A 22,776-nucleotide genomic window follows, 5' to 3' on the forward strand; every position below is an offset into this window, starting at 1 on the left:
CACCTTAAAACACTAAACTGTGTTTCTTGAACGTTGCTGCAGTCCCACCATGTTCTTACATGTTTGGTCGCAGGTGGATGTCCATCCAAACACACATCCTGCATGCGGCTGGTAGGGGGTCAGCGTGAAGGGGATCGATACCACGGCTCATTTTTATTTTATTTTTTTGCAATCCTGGTGAAGTCATGTTGCTGGAGGGTGGATTGTTGTTCCGTTAACCTGTTGCTGCACGAAAGCAACAATCGCTGTCAGTTAGTGACAAACTGATGACGCAGCATTTTGTTTTAAGCAAACTTCCAAGAGATGCTTTGAATCCCGCCGTTCCGTGACCTCCGGACATCGCTTTGGCGACGACATCTCAAACCCACAGGGATCATCACCCCGGTCACAGAAAACAGGAAAGAGTGAATGGAAGCGATGGGATGTTGTCATTCAAATGGAATGGATCACTTGAACTGCATTGCAGGGTTGTAATGACCCTGTGTATGGGAACTGTAATGTGGTTTTTCCCATTGAGTTTGAGGAGAAACCCTATGCCGGGCTATTCAGGTGCGCAATAAAGTGCTTTTCACTTTCTGAGGACTTCCTGTCTCCAGTGGCGTTCTCCATTAACTCCTCGCAGACAGACAAGAGGCTTCCCATTGGCCAGGACGCTCTTTATCGCAGCAGTTATTCCCCCCAGGTATGGCCCTACCTGGCCTGCAGATAAGATAGGGAGCCGGCTGCCTGTCATTACTGGCAGATGAAGGCTATCCGAGTATTGACAACACTTTACACCCCCCTGTTGAGAAACAAACTTGGACTTGTGAGTTTGGTACACACTGGGCTTTTATTGTGTAGAGGCAACCAAATAGCCTGACGTCACAGCTTCCCTTCCTCCTCCTGCTCTTCAGTTGGCTACTATTTATTCCCAGCAGCTGTAGTGATGTGCTAAAAAAGTTCTTGACACCGGTTCTTGCTTTTCATCACTGAAGCTTCCATTGCTAACAGGGACACAGAGCTGTTCTCTCTCTCTCTCTCTCTCTCTCTCTCTCTCTCTCTCTCTCTCTCTGTTTCTCTTCCTCGTAACCTGCTGAAATTCCCACATGCTGAATTTATCAGATAAATTACAGAATGTCACGCAGAAAACCTTTCACATAAATCTCCACATCATCAAGTCGACTGCGCCTTAAAGCACCTGCGGAGGGCACGTTCAACAGAATGAAGAATAAACAAATGAATAAAGTCATCACAAATATGTAATAACGTATAAGTGAATTATTTAGGGATGAATGTTGGAAAGTTTTTTTTTAAAGGTAATTTGATTAAAGTTTGATTAATCAAAATGAATTTAAGTAAGCAAAAAAATAAAGTCAATTAAACAGGCTTTGTTTTCAATAATCACAATATTTGAAGAGTATATATACTCTTCAAATATTTCTTTAGTATTCTTGAAATTCAACGCAGAAAATATGCAAAATTATATTTACAGTCATTAAGTCAAAGGCGGATTATTGTATCTAATATTTTCTATTTTTACTCCGACAATCAGACCAGTATGTTGTTGCAACGGGTCACCTGTGTCTCCATCCCTCTGACAGAAGTCTTTTGCTTAGCTTGTCTTCGTTTTCTTCCTTCCTTCATTTTTTTTTTTTTCTTTTTCCAGTATGGACCTGTATGCCATTACACTGTTTTGAAAAATAAGGAGAGGTTTTAACTGCCACCCGAGACGATAATGGTTACCGGTTCTATACTTTGAGTCAGAATCTTCAAGTGGGCTGTGATTAATGATGGCAGCAGAGTTAGTCGGGCCCCCCCCCAGGCCTCCCTCTCTTTCTCTCACGTCTCTTCAGTCTAAACACTCAGATTCGGGTGAGATGCTGCGGTTCTGTCTTATTAATTGCTAATTTCTCTCTGTGTGTCACACCACCGCACACGCGCAGAGAAAAGGGGGCGTCGGGCAACAAGTCCCCCCGGTGCGCAGCATAATATTGACCCCACAATCCGTCTCTATTGATTTCGCCATCAACCCGCATGCATAAGGAGCTTTTTATACCTGTGAGTAAACATAAGACGATTGGGGCGCGTTCGCTGCAGCCATCGCCTCAGAAGTGGAGAAGAAGAAGAAGAAAAAACGTCAGAAATGAATGAATTTACCGGGGTGCAAACATGATTACCTTTTTGATTTAGTTCTTTCTGTAAACAAATGGACTCTAGTCTCCAGAAGGGGTCGCCATCATGTAGAAACTGCGCGCCCATGGGTGCGTTAAGGAGGGGAGGGGGTCTCTCCCTCTCTCTTGCTTCAGCAGCATCAGATCGGAGTTATTAATTAATGACTGAGGCGCGCATCGTGCCTTCACAAATGTGCGCATTAATCAACAGCCCGGAGCGGGTTTTTTTATATATATTTAAATATATATATACGGTTTTTTTTCTTCTTCTTCTTCTGAAATCCACAGAGTGTGAGCGGGTCCCTCAGTCTCTCAGTCCTCTCCTGTTATTTACAGTCCGTGTGAAATGTCTCACTTTGCTGCCCTCGGCTACCCGCAAGATATTTCCACTTTCTTTTCTCAAAGCTCTCAAAATAAAATAAAATAACCCAGGTAAATTAAAGAATAAGAAAATCAACTTACAGGAACACAAGCCATAAATTAGAGGGATCGATATATTCGCCGCTGCAACTGTCTCCTAATGGGAATAATGTTGGATTTGTTTGGGGGGTGGGGGGGGTGAGGGGGTGAGGGGGGGATCTTCTCCGGCCACATAAAGCGCGATTATTTCAGCGGAAGAAAAAAAAAAGCGCTCAAACATTGCGGAGCTGGAGGCCATTGTAACAAGGCGCTGGGAAAAAGGCAACGTAATGAGAAAATGTGGGCCCGGGGCTCGCCTAATTAAATCTTAACTGATTGAAATAACGCTTTGAATACCTCAAGGCTTGACTAAACTCCGGCTATTTCCCTTTTTATTGCGCTTTATTTATTCTGCCCCTGTTTTTTTTCTTCTTCTTCTTTTTCTTCTTCTGCAGCTTCAGGACTGGCCGCCGCAATCGCAAGCGTCCAACTCTAAATCCCTGAAGCCATGTTATTTGATTAATTGTAATTTTAACATCATTAGGAATTTGGGGGGGGTTAGGCCTTGATGTCCGTAAAGGACTGAAACTGAAGGATTAAAAATAATAACAAAAGGCCTTTTTATCTCAACTGTAAATATTTTTCCACTTGTTCAACGGAGATTTTTCAATTTTACAAATGTTAGCAGTAATTTAATCATTTTCTACTATGCTTAAGTATTGAAGAGTTTCTTCTTGGAAATGAAAATATTGATACATTTGCATTAAAAAGAAAAATAAATGGAATAAAATGCATTAGCAAAAAGGCCAGAGGAGAGAAGTGACGGCTGTGCATGCATGCGTTCAAGTGGACGCGTGTTTCTCCTTCCATTGTCTGAGAAGGAAAAATAATAATTATATATATATATATATATATATATATATATATATATATCATAAATGATAAATAGATAATGGAGCTGTCTCCTGCAGACGCGTTCATCAGTGATAAATGGGGGCTGGCGCGGGGCACCGCGGAGAATTAAGGCGAAAGAGTTTGCAACATTCCTGCAGGGTGTAAGTTGTTGACGATTAACACACACATGCACCCTAAAGGATTCAAGAAGAGAGCTACAGCCTTTATGGGATAAGGGGGGGGAAAAAAGTCAGAAATCCATTTTATTTTTATTTTTTGTGGCCTGGTTTAATTTGAGGATTTTTTTTTAAATATTCTATACTCCAGCTGTTGCTTTCTTATGATCATGTGTTATTTCTCATTTAGAAGACGAACAAAACTATATTTAAATAACAACAACAACAAAAAAGCTAAACATTGCTGCGGTTAACATTTCTTACTGTTTCTTCTATTTTGATGTGGCTTACATTAATAATCGCACTAGATAAGGATTTATATGTCCTCCATCCAGCAACCATTTGAAAATACCAACAAGGGAAATTTTCTTCGGGCTGATAAGTAAAATGCTTCATTTCACGTCTAATTCATTTTTTTTTCCCTTTGGCCCGTTGGAAGGATAAACATTGGAGAGCCTCAAAGCAAAACTCACAAACTTGATCAAATTTACCCAGTTGATTTATTTTCCCTCTATCGTGACTGTGAAATCAACCTTTTCTCCTATTTTGAAAAAAAAAAAAGTGCAAAACGCATTTTGTTACCGTTAAAAAAAAAGTTCCGTTTAAGAAAGATGCTGTTTTAACATGTATATTTTAGGCATAATAAAAAAAAGTACAAAACTGGGGGGAGAAAAAAAAAGAAAGAAATTCAAGCCAAATTCACAAAATGTATCCGGTTGATTTTTTATTTTTTTTCTCCTCTCTTATGTTTTGTCTTTGACTTGCACAACTCAGCCCTGCGTCTTATTAAAAGCCAAAAGAAAAAAAAAAAAAGTTCCTTCTTAGAAAGCCTTTTCGGTGCTGCTATAATAAACCATTTTCCCCGGGCTTTATTGATCAGTCACTCTGAGCTAATGTAATTATCCTCATCAATAGGGGGACTGCAGGGAGAATCATTATGTGGTTGACATTGATAAATGATCAGCCCAATGCGGCCCTTTTCTCCCAGGGACCCCCGCCTTTGACCCGCTCACGCAGGCCTACATAACGTAGTCATAGAAACACCTTATGGCGAGAGGAGCGAAAACTGCTGAAATGTTAAAAAAAAAAGGGGGGGGGGGGAAAGGAGGACAACACATATAACAGAGTGCATACATACACAGAAGCTAAAAACTGTCCCCCTTGAGCAAGCCATTTTTGGGGAGAAGCAGCTGCGCAGTGCAGGACACTCAGATCACCACCAAATCAGCGATTTAAGAGAGAGAGAGAGAGGGAGAAAAACAAGAAATGTATGTCCTCTCGCTCAAAAAAAAAAAAAATGCACTTATGTGTCCAAAAATACACAGATAAACAGCCTTCTGTTCGCTCTCTCTGTGGAGGGGGAAAAGGCAATAATGTGAGCGTCGTTATTAACATGTTGCAGCAGCACATTGTGTGGACTTTTAATATTGTTGCGGCGGCGGAAGAAGAAGAAGAAGAAGCAGAAGAAGGAGCGCAGAGAGGTTGCATTGTGCAGCAGAGCAGAGGGAATATATTCCCTGTTTTATTCCTGCAGCAGCAGCCCGGACTGGCTTTGACAGGGAGGAGATGAAGGGGAGGAGTTGTTTAGCTCGGCTGGATCATCCATCATCCCTGTCACACCGAATCGGCAAAAGGAAAGCAGCAGAGGCAATCTACCTTCTGTCTCTTCGGGGAGGAGGTGGCGGGGTTGGGGGGGTGAAGAGAGGGAAGAGAAAAGAAAGGGAAGAAACTATTAATATTAAAATCCTCTCCATCTATAGAAACACTCGCGTTTTTTTATTTTTTTATTTTTTTAACTGATAATCTCCGCACAAATCAGCGGCATTTCCTTCCCTTTCCGTTTAAACCTCCAGAATAAAGAGAACCAGAAATGCTGAATAGGTTATAAATTATTGAAAGAATAAGGGGGGGGAAAAAAACATACATGTCTGTTAACTCAACTATTACGTAAACAATATAAACATTTATTTATTTATTTGATTTAAATGCGTGGGCAAGGCCCAATATGTTTGCACAGGAAATAAAATAAAAGATGTAGGCCAGATTGATGGGGGGAGCTGGAGAAATTTGCAGTTTTTGTTTGTTTGTGGAACTTAAGTTCTGTAACCTATGGGAAGCATATAAAATAAATAGCATATAAAATAAATAGGGCCACAAGATAAATTTGCAAATAATTATAAATCATCCTGTTAACCAGGTCCTTTTCCGTCTTTCTTTCTTTTTTTTTTTGCTTTTTTTTTTTGCTTTTAAAATTATTTTTTTGTAATAAGATTTCTAGCGAAAGTGCTCGTTTTTTTAAGACTATACATTTTAAGATTCAAACTTGAAAAATGTTTTAAATTAAAATGTTTAATTAAAAACACGCCAAGCCTAACCTAGAAAAAGCATTTTAGTGAAAATGCATCTATATATATATATATATATATTATATATATATATATAACACATAAATAAAATACTAAATTTATTATTAATTATTATTATTATTATTATTATTTGTACCAAAACTGCTGGTGCCAGTAGCATTGTGTGCTTCATTTAAAAAACATAGCTGGTAGAAAATAAAATTACCGTAAAAGTTTTTTTTTTTTTTTTTTTAATCCTCCTTTGTGTATTTGAAGCCTTGAAGCCCACATTGCAGAAGCTTAAACTTTTTTGTAGAGGACAAAAAAAGAAGACAAAAAAAAGTGGAAAAAAATCAGACAGAGAAATGCCGTCATTTGTGGTTTTAGGCTATGACTTGGATGGCCGCAGGCAAACACAGGCAGCGAGACAGGGGGGTGGGGGGGGAGAGAAGAGAAGAGAAGAGATGGCCTATCACAGCCCTGGCTTGTACTTGCAGACGACAATGATAGATTCGACCAACAGGCGGCGCTGCAAATCGGTAGAATCTTTGTTCAGCACACACGGTGCGGGCCAGCCATGCTTCTGGAGGCAATTATTCTCGAAGCAAAGTCTTACTGTGTTGTTTTTGCAATATTAATAATTCTGGAAAAAAAACACTATTCGGCATCTATAGCAGGGAGGAGTAGCCTCAAAATAATTTAATCCTCATTTCCCCCTTTTTTTAAATTTAGAAATTGTAAAACAAAAATGAACCTCCTGAAAATATTTATCTATTTCTCTCTCTTTTCCTTCAAGTTCACCACCACCTGGAAGTTGCAGTCAATCACTTTTATTTACCTTCATGTCAGAATTTCTTTTATTTTTTTATCATTTGATTTCCAACTAAAGTGGCTCGGTGGCAAGTTTGCTGTGCAATTTGCTCCCTTCATTTGCATTTGAAAGTTATTTATCATTTGAAGGGAACATTTGTGTGCCTGAATAAATTGCCGTGGCAAGATGGGCCTCCGCCACAATTTGTTTTTGTCATTTTAAGAGGAGCCATTCTATTGCAAGAAGAGCGCAGGAACAAAGTGAGAAAGTGATGTATTTTTATAACCATGTGCAAAAATAAATTTAACATGCAACAATATACCCCAACAATAAGTAACCAACCAAGCTGAGCTCTGTTAAAATGTAGGAGTGTGGAAGGGGGGGGAGGGTCAATTACGACTTTGTATGCAACAAAGTTAATAACACAAAAAAATCTAACAAAAATCCAAAAAATGAAATATTTATTACAGCATTTGTGACTGAACACCTTTTAAACATTACGTCACAGTCCTCATACAAGTATTTAATGTATTTCTGACAAAGCTTAAGGGAGACGGCATCTTATCATCTAGTGAGGAACACGTGCTGAAAAAGGAAGGAATTCATGGACATACAATATCAATGCCACAGCAGATCTGAAACTAGCAAAAACATTCTTTTTCAATTGAGGTAAACACATAGAATATCTAACATGAAACAATTAATAGACTGAACTCTGTACGAAGTTTGTTACAATATTCTCTCCGCTTTTTTTTTTCCTCCCAAAAGCATTGAGTTCATAATTTAAGTGTTGTTTTTTTTTTCTTTTTTTTCTATTTTTCCGCTTATGTTTTTTTGGTGCATCAACCATCAAATGCTTCTCCAGTGCCACAGAATCAACATCTGTGTCAGTTATTGTCCTTATGGCAAAATTGTGTCAATCCGGCACGTGAAGAAGCGCTGCAGAGTGTTGCTCTCAAGCTCCCTTCCAAAGGCTCTTAACCAATGAGAGTCCAGGGTACAAAAAAAAAAACAAAAAAAAAGTTGGAAAAAAAAATGTACAAAAACCAACACAATCCAGTGCTTGGGCAAGTCAAACAACGAACCTTTTTCTCCTTTAAAACCTACAGGGCAAACATTCATCCATGAACCAAAAGAAAAAAAAAAAAGAGAGAGGGGCATGACAAATGTTCAAACTGAATCCTTTAGCAGCCTTTTCCCATCATGCCTTGTTCTTAGGGGAAGGGGTGGCAGGACCTGATTGCCCCTCTGTGGTTTGAAGCTTTGTTGAGATGTTCCATCTTCTTCTTGTTTTTTTTTTTCCTCTTTTTTTTTCCATGTTTAGTGTTGTGCTGCGAGAGAGTTTCTTCTCCAGGAAGGAGCACACACAGTGTGAAAGAGAGAAAAAGGTTAACCTTTAATTCTAAAACTAGCGCAACGTAAAACATGTGATCAACAAAACAAAACAAAAAAAAATGCACAAGTTTTAACTTATTTATCTATACTTTTTATACTACAGTAGTTATAACTCTTGGAGTCTTTCTGCTTCTTTCTCTTTTTCTTGTTTTTATTCAACTTCTGTGGGGTTGATATTATTCTCATTTTTGAAAGAGCGTGTCACATGAAAATATGTGTGTCATGGCATGTGCCAAAAAGAGTGTGTCTGTGTGTGTTTTCCGTCACGTGCGTCTGTCCGTTCATCGCACGTTTTTTTTTGTTGTTTTTTGCTTTTTTTGCTTTTTACTTTTTTATATGTCAAAACATTTCGCGTTTATCTTTACCAAAAGCCCAAGACTTTACAAAGTGTTCTTGTCAGCTTGGTCCTCCATCTTTTTTTTTTTTTTTTTTTCTTTTTTTTTTGGATTAAAGTAACAAAATTGACAATATTTTAAAAAAAAAAAAAGAATCACAGCTCGTCTGGAATTCTGCTTCTTTAGTGTCAAATTCTGGTCAAAAGGGTTCACTTTTATTCTTAAAAATAGTCTCAAAATAGGATTTATAGTGGGGCTGCTTTCTTCTTTTTCTCTCCTTTTTTTTTTTTTACTTATTTTTGGAAGTGTTTCTTGTCGTAGCTGCTGTTTTCGTCCCTTTACTATTGGGCGTGGATGTCCAGGCCATATCCTCCAGTACTGGGGTCAATGGGTGAGAGCAAAGGGGGTCTCTGTGCAGACATGGTCATTCCTGGGTGCAACGAGGGTCCTCCGCGCATCAGCATGGTGTGGGGAGGGTGGGGATGATCGGTAAGGTACGCATGGCGAGGTGGTGGTCTGGGTCTGAGCTGCGACGGGTGAGAAGGCATCTGATGAGGGTTGGAGTAGGTGGGTGGGCCCATGCTCATGCCCATAGGACTGCTCTGAGGTACGTACTCCCCTGGCATGACTGGCAGACCTGAGGGAAACACAGAGGGAGAGAAATGTATTCATGGAGTCAATAAAACTGCAGCTTTGACACGCTCCTTCTCCATTAACAGGCCTTAATTCAATTTAACCTCAACTTTGCCAACAGAGAGCTTAGCAGACTTTATGACATTGCGTGTGCGACTACAGAGCTTTTAGCCTCCGCATGTAAAGAGAGACATTATTGCGCCGGGCTATTTTAGTCCATGGTGAGTGGTTTACAATGCCCAATAGCGTTGTGGTCTGGTCTCAGGTTGGAAAGCGATCCTCAGTCATCCACAGACAGCGGCGGTCCTGGAGGATGTGAGGAAAGCCGAGCAGGGGTATTGATGTGGAGAAGTGCTAATACTTTTTACTAGTGGAACAGTCAATTCCCTGGCTGAATTTAGTAGCAATTTCCTCCGGGGACACGTCTCTGCGAGTACATATTTACTCTGAAATCCCTTAAAGAAGACGCTAAATAATTCAGGGCTCAGGAAGTTGTATCAGCGAAACCGTGAACGTCAGGCCTCGTTTTGTCTGTTGAAATGGTGAGTTTTTAGGCCAACGATTCCTTGGAGAAGTGTTCATACCACTTGAACCTTTTTTTCTAGATTCATATTTTTATTCTGATTGTTTGCCTGAGGTCAATGCAAAATAAGCCCGGGGTTGTGGTTGTGGAATTAAAATGACACCATTTGCACTATTCCCATGATGTAAAATCGCAGCGGCAGCATTATGGTGTGGGGAAGCTGTCAATAGAAAAAGAGTTCAAGAAAAACCCGCTAGAGACTGTAAAAGACTCAAGATTTTTGGTGTTCTTTCAATAACAGCTTTCTATTAAGGGAAGTTTTGTGGATTGCAAAATTTTTTGGATCCGCTTAACAGACGTCTAAGATCTCTGCAGCTTCTCCACAGTTACCATGTAGGCTGCCTTGTTTTGGTCATTTTCAATCGCTCTTCATTTTTTGTCGCGTGATCCTCTAATGTTATCGAACAAATCTCTAAATGTGTTTACAGAAAATCCGTTTTTATCCTGACACTAAATGGTGGATTTCATTTAAGAGTATCCAAGCAAATGAGATTTAATACAAATGTTAAGCCACAATTTTCATCATGAAAAAAAAAAGAAAGAAACGAAGAAAATCATGCGTTCCTCCGTCACTCCACAGCCGTGCGCTACTTTGAGTTGGCATGCGTTCAAAAAGGCCATTGAAGTTTGTGGGTGTAATACAAAAAGATTGAAGGGGCGTGAATACTTTTGCAACGTGCCGTGGAGGTGTGGAGTGCGGGCTTGGAAGAACAGCAAGAGCAGGAAGTGGCAGCGAGACAAAGTAACAAAGATAAAAAAGGAAGCAGGCAGAGAATGAAAGGGAGAAGGAGGTGGATATGGTGATGTCCCCTAAGATGGTCTCCACTTCATATGTGTGGAGACCTCAGCATGCTGGCATCTCTCTCGCTGTGACAGCACCCAGGACACAGAGCTGGCTCAGCAGAGCCGCTGTTTGGCTTTTCATCCGACTGTTTGTTGTAATCAGAAAGAAAAGAGGAAGATGTGCTGGAGGGGGTGCGGGGGGGTGGTTGCATCTCCTGGAGTCTGGGACTGTATAGAGTGTGAGAGCGCTGATGGTCCGGAGGACAAGAACCTGCGGGGAGAGGCGGGCGAGCGGGAGGCCTCTGTGAAGCCAGGGGGCCTTTTTGGGGTGGGACTGGGTCTGGGCTGGCCCTGCTTTGTAATGTGAACCCCAGGGGGAATGAAGCCGTAATAGGAGAGGAGAGGTCACTGTAAGGTCACCGGGCATGCTTTGCTCCCTGCATTCCTCCACCTTGGTACACTACAATTAAGAAGTGACACTGGAAGGCCCCCAGTGGAGGCAGGAAGAGGAGAGGGCCCCGACCGACTGATAGCCGGTCTCATCGGTTGAAACCTGTGCCATCTATCGTTTTAAAATCTCACTACTTGGGTCGTAAAATAAATAAAACATTCAGGGTGGGAGGGCATGATGGGTGCCCCCGGCCTCCATATAACCCAGAGCAGCTCCTGTTAAAAGGCCCAGCAGATGTTTTTTGACACTGTAAACTGGTAATCTCTTCTCTTGTAAGCTGCTGTCATTTCATTAAGTAGATCCGAAAGCCCCCTCCTCTACCCCCCCTGTTTATTAACAAGAGTGGTAAAACCATCTGAAGACAATAACTGAGGAACAGACTGAGCCCCTGTCCTGCCATCTCTGCATGCCTGCCTCCTGAATAGGCTTTGCATTTCTGTTATGGCACAGTAGTCCTGCTCAATGGCTGGCCATAATTAAGTACCAAATATACCATATTGTGTGGCTGTGTAATCAAATCAAGAGAGGGTAATATTCCTCTGTATTAAGCTATTAATGTAATTGTTCATGAAGCATAAAATATGTTACGTAATTAAATCGTCTCAAAATTATATAGACGTATATTAAGAATTAGTCAACCTGAGCAAATGTTGTCTCTGTGTGACTGTTTTAGGGAACATTGCTTCCTGATTTTTTATTTTTTTTCTTTACAGGCGCCATTAGCGGAGACAGGAGGGGATGAGACCGAACGTCGTTCTGAAGACAGAAAGAAAGCCGGCACCGGAGGGGTGAAATGATCTCTGTCGGAAGAATTGCTGCTGTGACCCTTTGGAAAATCCAGTCTGCATTTACATATAAAGGATTCTTTTAATCAAGGTAAGTGTTATTATATTGTGCCCCATTGAGCAAGGGAGTTTGGGTGTTAAATAAAATCTGCTCTGCCGTGCTTCCTTTAGGATGTGATAAGTCTTGATTTTTCAAATGCCAGCACCGCAGCAGTATGGCATTTATGGTGGTGGTGGTGGGGGGGGGGGGGCAAAAAAAGTATTAAATACGTTAAGGTTATCTGTAATGGAGATGGGTAAACGCAAGTATTCCCAATGCAATTTAAAATCAAAACAAATAGTCATTAATCAAGCTGTATGTATTAAAATGCAATGCCAAAAGAAAAATTATTTGAATGAAGGAAAAAAAAGAAAAAACTTTGACGAAACCCAAGAGGTCATCTGAAATTGTCAATATTCAGAAAGCAATTATCCCTATTGATGCTAGTTAATACCAGATTCATTAATGCCACCCTAAACGGGTCTCTTATTACTGAGATATCATATAAGAAGCATGGGTAAAAACAACAGAGCTCTCTCAAGACCTTTCAAGCTTTATTACTTCTTATTACATGCTTAACAGATATCTCTCTAAACTTTTTAATGTTCCAGTGAACAGGATTTTAGCCAGAATCGATAAAAGGAAAAAACATTTCAAAATAAGCCGGGTATGGCCAGATTCTCTCCTTAAGATTTCCATCAGAGGACCATCACAGCCTCGGCACATGCTCACAACATCTGACTCCACTGATGAAGAAAAAGCATGTTTGAAGCTCAGGAGACGTTTGTTGTAGAAAACCAGTGTAGTACTGGGAAGATACAGTCTGGTCAGATGATGTCGACAGTGAACTCTTATGATGTTATCGTGAATCCCAAGTTTGGAGGAATCGTAGTGGATATTATCTCAAAAATATGGTGTAAGATTGCCTTTCGGCAGATCGGCTTGACAGATAGGAATCTGAAGATGAAAAAGTGGATCTTTCAGCAAGACTGCGATCCCAAACATGCAGCCAAGAAAACTCTCAAGTGGTTTTAGAGAAAGAAAATGAAGCTCCTAAAATGACCCAGTAGTTAATTCGACTTGAATCTGATTGAAAGAACTGTAGAACCAGAACGCATAGAAGGGATCCCCAGAATCTCCAAGACTGGGCGGAAGAATGGGTCAGCATCACATCTGAGTAACGCATGCAGCTAGTTCCTGCATGCAGAAAACTTGCTGTCGCGAATTTCTCATGCCCAAAAAATGGCCTTTCTATTCTGCATTTAACACATTTTAGTAAGCATGTTCTATACTTTTCCTTGTGCCATTCCGCTTTATAACACACCCTTTATAGACTGTTTTGTTTTGTTTCCTTTTATGTGTGGATTAATTGGGTTGTAACTGACATCTGGTTTGAATTAAATCTCTATGGACCCACTAGAAAAAAAAACATTTACTGAGAAAAACATTGGCATGTTCAATACTTATTTTCCCAACTGTAGCTGTGTCGGGTGTGTGCAACCAGTCGCACAGACAGCCTGTTTCTGTATGCGTGTGCTACAGATCTCCCTTCTTTTGGATACAGAATGGATTCTTGTATGAATAACCATTTGAATTTATCTCAGTGTCTTGTGTCTTAGAGTCCCAGGTCAGGCTTGTCACTGCTGGCCCCTACAGTGCCCCCGTGAAATTGTCTCCCTCCAGTAAAAAATAATCAAAACACACAGCGCCCCCCCCCGCGCGCCCCTCTCACATGCTCATTCCTACCAATACGCATCTCAAAGCAAATCCCCATTGAAGGATCGACCATGTCACCCACAGCCCGTATATCTAGCTCAGGGACCATAATGTACTGCCGTGTTCCCGTCTTTGCATATAAGATAATTTGGGCATCAATCCTTCCCCAGACAGATTTATGTCACTCGGAGGACAGTTTCACTTCTCCTTCTTTATCGCTTCACTGGAGCCTGCTTAATTTCCCCCTGTCAGCCCCTTCCCCAGGAGATGTTATTTTTTCCCTAAATGTCCAACATTTGCATTGGCTGTCCACGACGAGGAGAGCGATGGCGCTATTGTGATAAATAAATTTGTGGATGCCATGCCAGGTTGTTCCCCCCCGCCTCCCTTTTATTTATCCTGTTGTTGTCCCCTGTTGTCTGGCGTCTACAAGTCGGGGTCTTCGCCATCCCAGGACAACTCCCACTTTTTTTCCACAAGTCTCCAATTCATCCTCTGCCCTCCCACTTCGACACTCAAAGCATGTCGCTAAAACATTTAGCCGAGAACTGTTGCTGGGGATGAAAACTTGCCGTTAAAAAAAAGACAACGTGCTGGTCAGCTGGAAAGGAATTCTGAGGAACATCTGACCCTGACTCGCACCCCCCCACCCCTGACAAAACAGTAAAACATGTAACAAAGAAATTCCCAGTACTTACTTCCCCCTTTTTCTTTGCGTTACAAGATGGAGGTTACATGTAGTGCCATTGCCCATCCATGCCCATATTCATCCCCATTCCACTCATAGGCCCTAGAGAGAAGAGATAAATGCCAGAAACAAAGGGATCAGCAGGAGTTTGAATCACAGAAAGACTGAAGAAGACCCATTGATAGATGGGAAGAAGTCGGTTAGCTTAAGATGGAAATGATGAAGCAGAGGTGGAAGAGTGCGAGAGTGCTGACAGTGCCTTGAAAAAGAATTCATTGTGCATTTATTTTCACATTGATATTACAACCCTGGATGTATTTTTAGGGGTATTTTTAACAATAGACCAACACAAAGTTTTTAAATTTCTTTACAAATAAATATCTAAAATGTGCTTCATACAACTGTATTTGGGTATCTTTTGATGCAATTACAGCTACAAGTCTTATAGGAAATGTTTTAAAATACTTTATATGTCTAAAGACTGAAATATCTGCTTGTCTTTGACAAATAGTCCCATCCATCTTCAAATCAACACGTTTTGCTGTTTCTATTAAAGAAAAACATTTTCTTGGTAACAATTTTACCACTTGAATTATGGATCTTTATAACTCCTAAAACCAACTCCATCATGATAATTGTTAATTAACACAGTATGATGCTGCCACCACCACCACCATGTTTTACAATGGTACTGGTGTGTTTATGGTGATGTACAGTGTTAATTTCTATTTAAGAAGTTAGGGGAATTCTGGAGACAACGCTGCCAATGGGTTTTAGTCAGTTGAATCAGAGTGACTACGAGACACACCGCACCTTTCAGATATAATTTGTATAAAATGTCAAAAATCACATATCACTTTCCTTCCACATCACACTTATGCACTATTCTGTGTTGATCACATAAAACTTGAATGAAAATGCAACATATCAATGTAAAAAAAACAAAAAAACATTTATTGTTTTGATGATGATGATACTTTTTAAAGGCACTGTGCATGTTGCTTTGCATCTTAGATTTAACTGTGGTTACTTCCAAGGATGTTTTTTTTCTCATGCAAGGAAGTGGACTTGTAAAAAGAATAAACGTTGTCATTGTGGTTAATGTGGTTAGTTGTGAGGACTTTTCCTAGACTGACTTGACTACATCTCAGTGAGTCACATCAGTGAGCTTCAGCTTCGCAAAACAGCCAAGAGTGAAACTAATGGTCGGTAAAGCAGGGGTGTTGGAAGGAGAGATAAAAAAAAAAATGAATAAAAAAAAAGACATATGATGATGCATTTACCAGCTGGTCGGATTCCCATGTGTTGCTGACCATCCAGCACGAAGCTGCCCATTGGCTGGCCCTCTGGACTGTACGCTGCTCCTTGGCTCACTGAAGGATCAAGAAGAAAACCTGATTGTAGTCAAAACGTGGACATGAAAAAAGGGAGTGGGGGCCGGGGGGGGGGGAGAAGAAAAGAGAACACACCAGACAATCAGCAATTGTCTCAGCTCCAGCCCAAACATACTGTAAGACATTATGCTCGCGTTTGTGGACTGCATTGACTGACGCGTGGCATGCAAACACGCATACAGTGGGTCCTTATGCATGCAAGCACACACACACTTGTTCGTACATGCTGTCAGTGTCACTGAAAACCATGCGCAGGGAAGATACATTGTTCTAAAAGCGAGAGGAGAGGACGTGCAGTTTGACAGGATGAGAGGAGTTGTTGCTGTGAGGGACAAAATAAGCCATGTGCTTTTTATAGCATGTGCTTCTTTTCTAACAAACAAGAGATGCAATTCCACTGAACTTGTTTGACCTGTAAGGATGTGTCATTATCCCCTGGTGTGAATGATTTATCTGAGCCCACAGAGCTCAGCAGTAATCGTCAGTTAGCTCAGTTGTGTCTGGATTTGGTTATGATTGGCTGCATCCTCTAAGTCCCTTGGTGAAAGTATTCAGACTCCTTCAACTTTTTTCCTATTTTGTCTCATTGAAACAGCAAACATTCATTTATTTTATTGGAAATTTTAAGTGATAGACCAACACAAAGCAGCACATCATTTTGAAGTTAAAGGAAAATAATACATTGCTTTCAAAACGATTCACTAATAAAGATCTAGAATTAATTTCACCCCCCGCCCCCTCCAAGACAATAACTTGTTTAGCCGCCATTCATTGCTGTCAATTCAAGATGCAAGTCTTTAAAGGTTTATCACTACCAGATTTGCTGGTTTACTGAGTGAATTTTTTCAACCAACTTCTCTTTCCAAAATAGCTGAAACTGAGTCAAACTGGTCTTTGACTGGGCCATTCTCACACAAGTAGCTCGTGCTGCTTATTCTCTTTGTTAGGCCCAGTCTTAAATATTTGTTGAATTTTCAGGTATTGTGTATGGTTTGTGGCATTAATATTTAAAGAAATGTAACAATGCATATGTATAGATGTCACATGTGTCTGTATTGGCATTTTTTTTTTAACTCAAGCTCTTCTTTCTCCTACTAAAACGTTACGCTTTCACAGTTAAGAGGATTTCTTAATGCTTAAATACATAATTCCGAAGAGTGGTTGCAGAGGAAGTGGAACATAAAACTAGTGCAGAAAGTGAGAGTATGTAAACCTACTTAACCCCAGGCAAAATAAATAAAGAAAAAACAAGCCTAAATCAAATCAAAACAGACTATAAAAGGGAGATAACTCGTAAGCTGCTGCTAGCGTCTCCGGCTCTCCTCCTGTGTCCAATTAGTAATTCGCAGAGAATGCTAATATAACCCTCTATCCACTAAGACTGGGAAATGTCCAATTAGAGTAGATCAGCAAATGGCTTGCAACATTTTAGAGCGTCACATTGAAAAGAAGGGAAAAGAGAATGAACAGAGTGAACGGAAATTTTTTTTTTTTTAAAGAGTTAATAGGTGAAGGGGTGCAATGTTGAAAAATCTGGGTTCAAGGCGTGATTTTTTTTTGAACGTGTTCATGTAGGGGAAACAAGGGTTAAGAACACTTTCGTGCAGATTGGCTGGATTGTTCTGCTTTTTTTTTTTTTTTCTTTACCTGCTCGATTTGACTGGTCGATCATGGGTTGTACTATTCTTCTTCTGGCGTTAATAAACCTGGCAGAAAGAGGGAGAAGAAGGGTATGGGGGACAAAGAGAAGAAATAAACATTAAATCAACCCCTCTTTCACACTCAGGAAGATTCATCACAGGCCTCCACAAAGACAAACAGTTTTGCATGACTTAATGGCAACATTAGCCACAAAGTCCTTGAGAGAGAGGCGCACACAACAAAACAGAAACAAACAATAGGGCAATTGTGTGCTGACTTGGGAACCCAGTGAGGGATACTTTTAATGTTCCATATGATCTATTCCCCACTCTTTTAATAAAGCTTTTGATTACGTTTGGTTGCTATGGGCACTGGGGAGACATTCCTCAAGTATTAAGTGCAGCTTGGGCACAGAGGCTTGGGCACATCCCTTTCTCCCTCTCCCTCTCCCCATCACACCTTCAGCCAGCTCTGTGCAGCAAACACCAACTTTACACATGCAGAGCTTACAGAATTGTATATGCCGGTCTCTCCAAACGCTATTTTTCTGTGCGTCGGCTTCTTTGTGAGCAAATTGCAGGACACAAATGGTTCCTTTCATTGCGTCCCACCATTTTACCCCCACCGCAACAGTTCCCCTCGGTGGGACCCCCTCTCTGGCTGCATTGTAGGGGGTTCTGCTCCCCTTCCAGCTGTCTAGAAATGAGGACCAGGCATGGGCCACTCCGTGCTTTCACGAGGTATTGTTATGTCAGTGAGCCCATCAATTAGGCTGTCTGAAGTTTTATCACCACCACAGCAGCGAATAAGTGCAGCTCCACAAAGCCTTCCCGGCCGGCCTTGCTCCTGTGGCTTTACCAGCGTGGAGCCAGAGGTCATCGGGAGGTAAGTGCCAGCCAGGGGCAACCTTTTTAACTTCGAATGGCGTGCCTTTGGGCTCCGTCAAGAGCAGGGTGCATGGTCACCAAAACCGAGCCAGCTCTCGACATTCCCCGAAACGTTGACCCCTTTCCAATGTCGTTTTTTTTCTTTTCACGTGTGCTTTCAAAAAACCTAACAAAAAAAAAAAAAAAAAAAACTTGGCCGTAACCTTGCAGGTAACACCATGTGTTTGGCATTAAACAACAGTTTCAGATCACGTTGGAGCTGTCCAGCATGCTGGCTCAAAAAAACACGCAGGAGAGAGGGAGAGAAGGAGGTGGGGGGGGGATTCAAGTCCGTCCTCTAACATACAGGCCCACGGCACCATCAATATGGCTAAAGAACTGGTCATTAGAAGGAAGGGAGAGCTGGAACCAATTTGGGCTCCTAATCCCCCATGAAGCCCTGATACCTGCCCTTACCTTCTCCAATGAACTTAAACGGCTGTAATCTGCCCGGCTCAAAGTGACATGGTTAAATGTACAAAATGCACGGCTGGGAAAAGAGAGACGCGGCACTCATTTGCCAGGGGGCATCCAGAGTGCAGGTACACAGGGGTGCTGTGGGCCCCCGAGAGAAAAAAGATGAAACACATCCATATGAGGATAAGGAAAAGGAAAAAAAAAAAAAAAACGTGAAGGAGGTGAATCGCAGTTAGACTGGGAATCATTTGATTCCTTCGCATTATTGGGGACTTAATTGAGGCCGGAGGAGGTTTGTCAACAGAACAAAAGATAAATCATAAGTAAGCTGTGCTGTCAGAAACAACTGAAGAAATTAAAACCAGACAGTGTTCATATAGTAGGAGGCATCTTTCTTAATTTAACGTCTTCTCTAGTAACACATGTTTGCAAGCTATAAGTTATTTTCTGTTGCCAGAAAATATACTTAGAGAAGCAAGAAGGAGACTGTTGGAAGTAGATGACTACAAAAATTTTGGTCTGCAAAACAAATTTCCAACTTACTTTTTTTAACAAAGGTTGGGAAGAGAATTAAGTTCAGTTTGATGAGTTTCAGACACATAAGAAACTAAATACTGTGGCTTCACAGACGTACATAAATATCATGTCCCAAAGATAAAACTGTATTAACAGTTGAACATTACCATTAAAAACTACAATGCAAAAAATATTAGATAAATGAGCTTTAGAAAATGTAATTAAAAAGTCAGATGCGTATTTTAAAGAAGCATTTTTAGTCATCTGCACTAAACATCTGCACATCCTGAGAAACTTGGATATTTTGTCAACATACAATATGTTGCATTAAAATGATCATAAGAGCTGGAACTAGAGAAAACTGTAAGATCACACAAACTTAGCGATAGCATCTCATTCTTAACCATCATTGGTGTAAATTAATAACTTAGATATAAGCTATGTTTTTTTGTTATTTTTTTTCTTCTGTCACTCTTTTAGTCATCAGACATTTTTCCAACACAAATCCCGTGACTTAATGTTTTCATCTTGTTTTACACCATCAGCCAGACAGACAGAAACTACAAACGGCGATAAGCCTAAAAAGTGAACTCTGGCACATTTACGCAAACTGTAAAATAATTTGCATTCTCCCCTTTTACACAAATAAAATAAAACTAAGAAAAACTAGCTTCGAAAAGCAAGCAATAATTCTTAACCTCACCGTCCCTGCTTTAAGCGCTGAGCACGGTTCCAAAATATATGCCCTGCCTTCTCCCTTTCTACGTTCACCACGGGGCTGAAAATCACAACCATGTGCATTCATACCCACTCTGGGTCATAACCATAAACACGTAATATTAGGAACGTTCTACCCAGGTGCTGAATTTGACCGTATGATTTCCAGTGACTGCAGAGGACTTTCTCCGGAGAGAGCGGAGCTGTAGGATCAAAGTGCCGTTTTCAATTTTCCTTATATATTCTGAAGGGGGGAAAAAAAAAAGTGTTGTTCATGTTGTGTTTATCCAAATTCTTACAGGAAATGTTGTACCTAAAGTACACAGGAAATACGGTTTCAATGTTTGCTCTCATTGAAATTTTTAACAAGAAAACGCTTTACCGCTGTGAAGACAAACAGATATCCAAATACTTCCCACAAAGTCAGCTTCTCATATGGGTCTCATTTTTGTCAGTATTCCCAGCTCTAACTAATACCATATCACGCTACGAAGACTTAGTTTTAGGGTTGCCACAGTAACCAGCAGGCGATGAGGTACCCTGAAGGCAGTGATGGGACTGTAGGGGGGGGATGACCGAGGCCCCCCTCTCATGGCCTTAAAGCACCTTTTATCAGTCTGAGTAAAGCCAATTGAGATTATCAGACTCTGGCTTGATAACAATGTTTTCCCTCAAACCGTGAGCCGCTAATGGAGTGTGCTTAGAACAACACAGAATCCTCTAGAGATGAGGGCCAGTCAGCTTGGATGGACACTCAGACGGATGAGCCCGGAGCCCCGAGAGACTCACAGAGGTTGACCACAGGGAGCGAGAATTCCTAAACCGCTTGCTAAAACATACGTACGCGCTTGGAAATCGACATATAGCCACCACGGACACGACCGCAGCCACCACCGGCGTGTCCGAAGGCTAACCAGAACACAGGAGACTCTCGAGGGGGGAAAAAAACTCTCTTCAAACCTCCAGCCTAAAAGCTCGTGTTTTATTATCTACATCTGGTGGTCCGGCTTATTACGGCCTGCCTCTGCTCAGTGTTAGTGCGCAGGAGCGGCAACGCACACATGCACACAGAGGGTACACAGAGCACCTCTCAGCATGGGAACTCCATGCTGTCTTCAAACAAATAATTAAAGCCAGGGTTAGGGGGTCATAAGGAGGTCATTCATCGGGATACAGCTCAGAATGTGTACAACGCCGCAGGAGGGGCCAGCAGCAGCTCCACCGCTGTTTAATGTAAGGAGCTAATGTCGTCCAGCCAATAAGCCTTGAACACATTTTCATGTCGCACATCAAAAAAAAAACAAAAAAACTGGAGGAGCGCGCACGTGGACAAGTGTGCATGTGAACGCGAGCTGGTGTGTGTATCGCACATGTCAGCACATTCTTCGCAGCATATTGCCAACTGGCTCACAGTAGCTCTTCCAGCTGACGTGCCCCCTAAACGGTGCAAGACATGCGTGCGCACAAACACACACGCACGCACGCATCTCCACTTGACGACGGAGGACCTGGTTCCTCCATTATATGAAGTGGTAGGCTTGCTTTGGGCCCTGACTGTTGTGTCTTTGTGAGTCACAGAGGAAAATAACAGACAGATATGAATGATGGAGCCAGGGCAGCGGGAGTCCACTTGGCACAGGGTCTCCACAAGGCTGGATCAACACTGCATGCTTGGTTAATAATATCTGTTCTCACACGAGGAGGTGGAGGGCTTCACAGAAATCTTTTTATCTGCTAACTAGCTTGTCCGGCTTTGTATGTTAGTGCGTATTTTGACATGGGAGAATTAAAGACTTCCAGTTTTACAGCGTCTTGCAAAAAGTATTTGTACCCTTTGACCTTTCTCACATTTCGGCGCGTTATAACTGCAAACTTCTGCTTCTGAGGGCTTTATTCGGACAGGCCAACACGAAGCAGCAGACGGTCGTTAAGCAGAAGGGAAGTGATCCGTAGTTTTCAAATATTTTTGCTGTTTTTCAAAAGAGAAAGATCTGAAAAAGTGTGTAATGCATTTGTGCTCATGCCTTTGAGTCACTACTTTGTGGCTTGTCTAACAGGTTTGCTCATATAGAAAGTAAAACGTTTAACCTATACTTCTTTTACTTGAAAACAGCCGAAGTCCAATCAGACAAGACGGAAAACATCGGCAACAAGTCACACAAGAGAATCTTGATTCTTTATGATTTATAGTGACGTGACGTGCATTGCTAGTTTTCTGATTTGCTACTTGACGACTTCTGCTGGCTGCACTGGATTTCACTAAGGGACATAAGAGAGTAAACCAAACTGAATTCAAATGCACACAACACTTTTCAGTTCAGTAATAGTTTTCTTCCCATTTCACAAGCAAGCATGACATTGTCCTGGTTTTATTACATAAACTTTTAATAAAACACAATGAAGACAATCTGTTGTCTTAACTGGACAAAATGTGTAATAGCTCGAGATCTCAATACTTTTTTCCATGGTACTGATTTAGATTTTTTATTCTATGCAGAAAGAAAAATCTCCACAAGATGACAAAGGCTGACACATTCTGTGGAAGGTTACTGGAAGTTTAAAGATGTAATCAGTGCAAACCTGTCTGTCTGACTCGGGGCTTGCCCTTTTCTTTCTTATTTCCTCATCTCAGGCAGTCAGAGAGGCCTTGTTTCTGCTTAACTGACTTGCAGCCACACCTGGTAACTCTGTCGTCTTGTCAGCATTCCTGCGCTGTAAAATTGTCATGCCAAACCACCTTAGCCTGGAGCACGGCCAGAGAGATCGAGAGCGCGAGGGAGGGAGACGAAACCCCGCCAATCAAGAGCGGGGTCACTCGTTTGACGAATTTGTGATGAAAGAAGGAAAGCGAGCCACAGCTAGCGCTGGATGAGGCAGAGAAACACTGAGCGCGCCTACGCGGAACTTCCAAGAGATTGTGGCTTGGAAATTTCAACACAAGGATGTTGACAGTTTATTGCCTGTATGGCTGACCAGAACAT

The 22,776-nt window shown here is 41.3% G+C and overlaps 2 protein-coding genes across 10 annotated transcripts in view; one reads left to right on the plus strand and one right to left on the minus strand.

The window, feature by feature from the left end:
- cdin1 (CDAN1 interacting nuclease 1) overlaps positions 1-22,776 on the plus strand; it is a 541,570-nt gene that overhangs the window by 451,733 nt on the left and 67,061 nt on the right. For 2 of the 3 annotated variants that reach the window (XR_014085728.1, XR_014085729.1), the window contains exon 12: positions 11,669-11,831. Coding sequence is in view for 1 of the 3 variants with exons in the window: in XM_081602880.1 (XP_081459006.1) it covers positions 11,669-11,678 (10 nt within the window). In the remaining 2 variants the exon portion in view is untranslated. Of the gene's footprint in view, positions 1-11,668; positions 11,851-22,776 lie in introns of those variants that run through there. The other variant, XM_081602880.1, reaches the window with a different exon arrangement.
- Positions 7,220-22,776, minus strand: part of meis2a (Meis homeobox 2a) — a 94,158-nt gene continuing 78,601 nt past the window's right edge. For 3 of the 7 annotated variants that reach the window (XM_081602874.1, XM_081602873.1, XM_008399800.3), the window contains exons 10-13: positions 17,226-17,284; positions 15,468-15,578; positions 14,195-14,286; positions 9,005-9,142 (exon numbers count right to left, since the gene is read on the minus strand). In XM_081602874.1, coding sequence (XP_081459000.1) covers positions 14,228-14,286; positions 15,468-15,578; positions 17,226-17,284 — 229 coding nt within the window. In that variant the 3' untranslated portion in view covers positions 9,005-9,142; positions 14,195-14,227. Of the gene's footprint in view, positions 9,143-14,194; positions 14,287-15,467; positions 15,579-17,225; positions 17,285-22,776 lie in introns of all 7 variants that reach the window. The other 4 variants (XM_081602875.1, XM_008399803.3, XM_081602876.1 and 1 more) reach the window with 3 other exon arrangements.

The sequence above is a fragment of the Poecilia reticulata genome, chromosome 22 (assembly GCF_904066995.2).
Source record: "Poecilia reticulata chromosome 22, P_reticulata-male-v2, whole genome shotgun sequence".
Lineage (NCBI taxonomy): Eukaryota > Metazoa > Chordata > Actinopteri > Cyprinodontiformes > Poeciliidae > Poecilia > Poecilia reticulata.